The 5,882-nt window shown below is 34.2% G+C and overlaps 1 protein-coding gene across 3 annotated transcripts in view; it reads left to right on the top strand.

The window, feature by feature from the left end:
• ADAD1 (adenosine deaminase domain containing 1 (testis-specific)) overlaps positions 1–5,882 on the top strand; it is a 51,046-nt gene that overhangs the window by 38,810 nt on the left and 6,354 nt on the right. For all 3 annotated transcript variants that reach the window (XM_011978258.1, XM_011978259.1, XM_011978257.1), the window contains exon 11: positions 3,500–3,629. In XM_011978258.1, coding sequence (XP_011833648.1) covers positions 3,500–3,629 — 130 coding nt within the window. The remainder of the gene's footprint in view (positions 1–3,499; positions 3,630–5,882) is intronic.

Genomic DNA, 5,882 nt, shown 5'->3' with positions numbered 1-5,882 from the left:
AAAAAAAAAAAAAAAAAACCTTAGCAATATAAACAGTATCATTCATACGGAGAACAGAAGAATGTTTAGCCGAAAGTGACATAGCCACATTCACAAAGCAGAAATTATAGAAGACGAGGAAAGGAAACGTAGAAACACACTACTAGTAGAGACAACAATTCACCTCTTTCAGTTCATGGTAGATCAGGTGGACAAAACAGTAAACAAGTAAACAAGAATATAGCCATTTTAAATAACAGTAAGGTAGATTTCATTACTTTAAACTCTGCATCTTAAAAATAGAAAATGTACCTAGTCCTCAAGAAACTATAGAGCATTAACAAAAAGCTGTGTGTTAAACCACAAAGGAAATAACAAATTCCAAAAAGTAGAAGCAATGTAGACATATTCTCTGATTATGATGAGATAAAACTGTGAATAACAAACTCGGAATACTAGGAACTGCTTTTACTGGAAAAATTCTGACTCCTAGCTCAAAGGGGAAATATAAACTGAGATTGCAGAATATTTAGAAAATAGGGATATTGAAAATATTACACATCAGAATTTGTAGGTTATACAGTTTAAACAAAGCTGAATAGAAAAGTCAGAGCCTTAAATGCATATAACAATAAATGATAGAAATAATTTAGAAATATAAAGAAAAGAGCTTTAAAAAAACAGAAAAAGGCAAAATTACTTATAAAAAGCTGATAAGAAAAATCACCAATCTCATATAAAAACAAGAGGATCATAAGCTATTTTGGGTAACCACACAAATATATTTTAAAACCTGAATGAAATGGGCAAATTTCTAGGAAAACATTACTTGCAAAACTTATATATAGAAGGAGGAAAAATATAAATGTTATTTTCATGAGAAAGTTACCAAGAAGGCACCTTAACTGTTCCTCAAAGTACCATTCTGAGGTAGTTCAGAGGTTTTTTTTCTAAACCTTTAAAAAGCAGATAATTCCAGTGCTATCCAAAAAGATGGAAAGCATCCAAATACTTTTATGAAACAAGTATATGATTGATACTTAAATCTGATTTTTTAAAATTGCTAATCAAAGCCACAATGAGATACTGTCTCACACCCATCAGAATGACTATTATCAAAAAGTCAAAAAACAGATGCTGGTGAGGTTGTGGAGACAAAGGAACACATATACACTGTTGGTGGAAGTGTAAATTAGTTCAACTGTTGTGGAAAACAGTGTGGCAATTCCTCAGAGACCTAAGGATGGAAATACCATTTGACCTAGCAATCCCATTACTGGGTATATACCCAAAGGAATATAAATCATTCTGGTATAAAGACACATGCATGTGTATGCTCATTGCAGCGCTATTCACAGTAGCAAAGACATGGAATAATTCCAAATGTCCATCAATGATAGACTGGATATAGAAAATGTGGTACATATACATCATGGAATACTATGCAGACATAAAAGAGAATGAGATAATGTCCTCTGTGGGGCCATGGGTGGAGCTGGAGGCCACTATCCTTAGCAAACGAACACAGGAACAGAATACCAAATCCCGCGTGTTCTATTATAAGTAGGAGCTAGACGAGAACACATGGACACATAGAGGGGAACAACACACACTGAGGCCTTTCGGATGGTGGAGAGTGGGAGGAGGGAGACGGTCAGGAAAAATAACTAATGCGTACTAGGCTTAATATCTGGGTGATGAAATAGACTGTACAACAAACCCCTATGACACACATTTATCTATATAAAAACACCTGCACATGTACCCCTGAACTTAAAAGTTTACAAAAAACAATTGCTGCTCCTCCTCTCCTCCACACAAAATTACAGACCAAACTCATTTATATCCAAGAAAAACTGCTATATAAAAGATCAGGGAGCAGAATTTAGCAGCACATTGCAATAATATATTTTATACAGTAACACCAATTGGCATTTTTTCTAGGAATTCAAAGATAGTAACATAATAGAAATAACACTAGACTAGAAACTCTTATTAATATGTTATATTAATTAATCTAGGGAAAATACCAGATGTTTATCTCTATAAATTCTAAGAAAGTGTATAAATAATTTAGCTCTTCAACTATTCTAGATGAAGATATTCAATAAAAAGGAATAGCTAGGTAGTGTCTTTTTAGAGGATAAAGTTTATCTTTATTAGTCCAAAAATATTATCATGATTGATAAAATGTCAGAGGCATTCCCACTAACATTCAGAGTAAGGCATTATTTACTGTTACTGCTGTTACTCAACATTTTGCTGGAGACATTAATACATTTGGACAAGGGAAATGAGAGAGAGAAAATATTGGAAAGAAGGAGTTATGTAACAATTATCACTCTTTGAAGATGGTATTTATATCCAAAAATCAAGAAATTATCAAAACCACTGCAACAAAAGTATCATGGTGGGAAATTAATATGTAGAAATCAAATAGATTTTGTACACATGAGTGTATGTTAGCTGTTGCTATGTATAAACCACCTCAAAACTTAGTTGTTTAAAACAACTATTTATTATTACTACTTGGAAGTTCTTGAGTCAGCTGAATGGTTTTTCTGGATTTTCTTGGGCTCTCCCACACATCTGGGGTCAACTGTTGGTCAACTAAAGGTCAGGTGAGCTGATCTTACCTTGTGTTCACTTACCCTCTAATAGGCTAGTCCTAGCGGGGTCACATGGGAGAGGCAGCAGTGCCAAGAAAATAAGAACGAAGGCATCTCCAGGCCTAGCTTCAGAATTATCACACTATCTATTCTGTTTGCTAAAACAAATCACAAGACTAGTAAAATTCAAGGGAAGCAAAAATCAGCCATGGCTATTGATGTGAGGATCTGAAAAGTCACATTGCAAATAACTGGAAACTAGGAGGAATGAAGGATTTTGACTGTTTTTGTTATCTATCCTAAGAACAACTAATGAGAAGATACAATGAAGGGGAAAAGTTACAGTAGCAAAAAGGTTCATGATCTGTGGACCCACTTTCATTAGAAACCCAAATTACACATCTACATGCACATAATATACACACACACGAAGGGTTGTGAAATAAGTTATGTGTATATGTTACGCTTTTATTGAGCCAAAACTTCTTGCAGTGAAATACAAAATAGATTGTACGATTTCATTAATTTTGGTATATTCATATACCTATGTAACCATCATTTTAGTCAAAATGCAGAAAGTATTTCGATGCCCACTTCCAGTCAATCCCTTATAGAACCACTGTTTAATCTGTATCATCATAGATTAATTTTGTTTCATACAATAGAAATGTTCCAAGGTCTATCTTCTGCATTAATTTTTGATGCAATACTAAATAATTTAAAACATAATGTAAGAAATTTACTTCAGAAAGTAAATATTAAGAATGCCTCTTATGTAAAAAACAGTTCATTATGTATATTGCAAATAATCAAGAAATATTTTGTAGATACATGTTGATTTTAATCCGTACAATTGCCGACATAAATTACTGAAAAAGAAATAAAAAAAAATTTTATTTCTCTCTGCTTAGTTCCCCATTTAAAAGTGGTATGTCAATGGCAAGTCGGCTTTGTAAGGCTGCAATGTTAAGTCGGTTTAACCTGCTTGCCAAAGAAGCTAAAAAAGAATTACTTGAAGCCGGTACATATCATGCAGCCAAGGTAAGTCCTTAAAGGAATAAAGTTATCATAGGAATAAAATTTAAGACATTAATGTGGTCATTTTAAAATGAATCTCCTTAACAAAAGTTTATTGACTACTTCCTGAATATAAGATATTACCATGTAACGATAAAACTGGTTTTTAAATGAACATGTCAGAAATTAGATATGTAAATAAGTATTGCCATTTAAAGTAGCCATTTTAGTATGGTATATACTTATTCTGACAGTGTAAGTTACATAGCACTCAAAACCTGCTATGTCATACCAGAGAAACAAAATGTTAATAAAATTTATTCTGCATTTGGTATTAATTGTATTAACTATAGAATGTTAAGTATTCTAAAATAATACATTTTTAAGATATATGAATTTTTCTATTTTAAAGTTGTGAAAAAACTTTAATTTCAGCATCTGATTTGAATCTGATTTAGTAGGCAATGTACACAGCCTTTTTCTCTCTTCCAAAATATTTTTTACATAAACATAATGTAAGTTTAAGTCAAAAATTTGAAAAAGTTTTAAAAATACAGAAAAAAATATTATTGATACTTGTAATCCCACTTACTATTCGAAGTTAATACTCAGTCTTTTAATGTGAGCATGTTATTTCAGTTCCTTCTCATATATACGTATTTGTATATGTGTCTGTTTAAAAATAAGACCATATTGGGTATGGTATGTTTTAATCTACTTTTTCTTTCTATGTGATAATGACATGAACATCTCTCTCTTTTTTTTTTTTTTTTTGATATGGAGTCTCACTCTGTTGTCCAGGCTAGAGTACAATGGCACAATCTTGGCTCACTGCAACCTCTGCCTCCCAGGTTCAAGCAATTCTCCCGCCTCAGCCTCCTGAGTAGCTGAGATTACAGGTGCACACCACCATGCCGGGCTAATTTTTGTACTTTCAGTAGAGACGGGGTTTTGCCATGTTGGCCAGGCTGGTCTCGAACTCCTCACCTCAGGTGATCCGCCTGCCTCAGCCTCCCAAAGTTCTGGGATTACAGGCTTGAGCCACCATGCCTGGCCAACATGAGCATAATTCCAGGTTACCATTATTAAATATTAAATGTAAATTGCTTTGCTATCCTAATGCCAATAATGAGATAGCATTATATGAAAGTCATTTAATTTTACCAACCTAATGCTCAACCTGTATAGTCACAGCCTGTAAGGCAGTTACATTAATTACAGGTGTGTGTATATATAATCACACATTTTTAAGTATAAAAGCTTATCTAGACTGTTTCTGGTTTTGTGGCATAAAAAAGTTGTAAATTGCTATAAAAACAAGTAGAAAACCAGACAAAATTGTGAAACACAACCTTTCACAACTCTGGACATTGACAGAAGACAGAAAAAACATTCAAAGGTGTGTATTCCTCACAAACTGTTACTATTAGCCGACATGGTGGCCCACAGCTCTAGTCCTAGCTACTTGGGAGGCTGAGGTAGGAGGATCACTTGAGCCCAAGAGTTCAAGGCTGCTGTGAGCTATAATCACACCACTGCACTTCAGCCTGGGGGACAAAGCAAGACCCTATCTCTCTTAAAAAAAAAGAAAAAGAAAAAAAAAAAGAAAAACTGCTATTTTTTTTTTTAGCAAGAATTACAGGAGTATGTGGCCTTCTTGCCCCGGGCTCTTGTCATTCATTTTCTCATTCTCATTTTCTTCCTTTCTGCTGGTTTGAATGGCAAAAACTGTAATTTTTTGACCCAGTAAGGCTGCCACCAAAAGCAGCAGCTTTGCTTTCAGAGGAGGTATACTTGATTTGGGACAGGGGAATGAAAGTTTGCAGTTTTGTTGGCTTAAATGCCAAACTTGGTAGGAAATAAATGGGGAAAACTAGTAACTTTGCTGGCCCAAGGTTGCCATCCTGGTTGGAGGCAAGTGGTAGGCTAACTAGCAAGTTAACAAGGAGATCTGGAAAATGAGAGAGCCCTGAAAGGGCTGAGGTAGATTCTTCATATTTCCCTGGCTGACTGAAAAACTATGCTCATGTGCAGGGAATACCCAAGAGAGCCCATCAAAGAGTACAAGCCAAGGGATACTTGATAGCTGACTGTAACATTCAGTACATTCCCTTCCACATACAAGTTGATCAGAAGATGGCAGAAGTTTTACAAAGGCTTAATGCATTGATTTCTTATTAGCAACAGTGGAGGCCAACCCAAAATAGCCAAAAAAAAAAAATTGAAAAAGAAAAAGTTGAAAGATACATAGTTCTTAATTTCTTTTTTTTTTTTTTT

Source organism: Mandrillus leucophaeus, unplaced genomic scaffold (genome assembly GCF_000951045.1).
Source record: "Mandrillus leucophaeus isolate KB7577 unplaced genomic scaffold, Mleu.le_1.0 Scaffold191, whole genome shotgun sequence".
Classification (NCBI taxonomy): domain Eukaryota; kingdom Metazoa; phylum Chordata; class Mammalia; order Primates; family Cercopithecidae; genus Mandrillus; species Mandrillus leucophaeus.
This window is presented reverse-complemented; position numbering and strand designations above follow the sequence as displayed.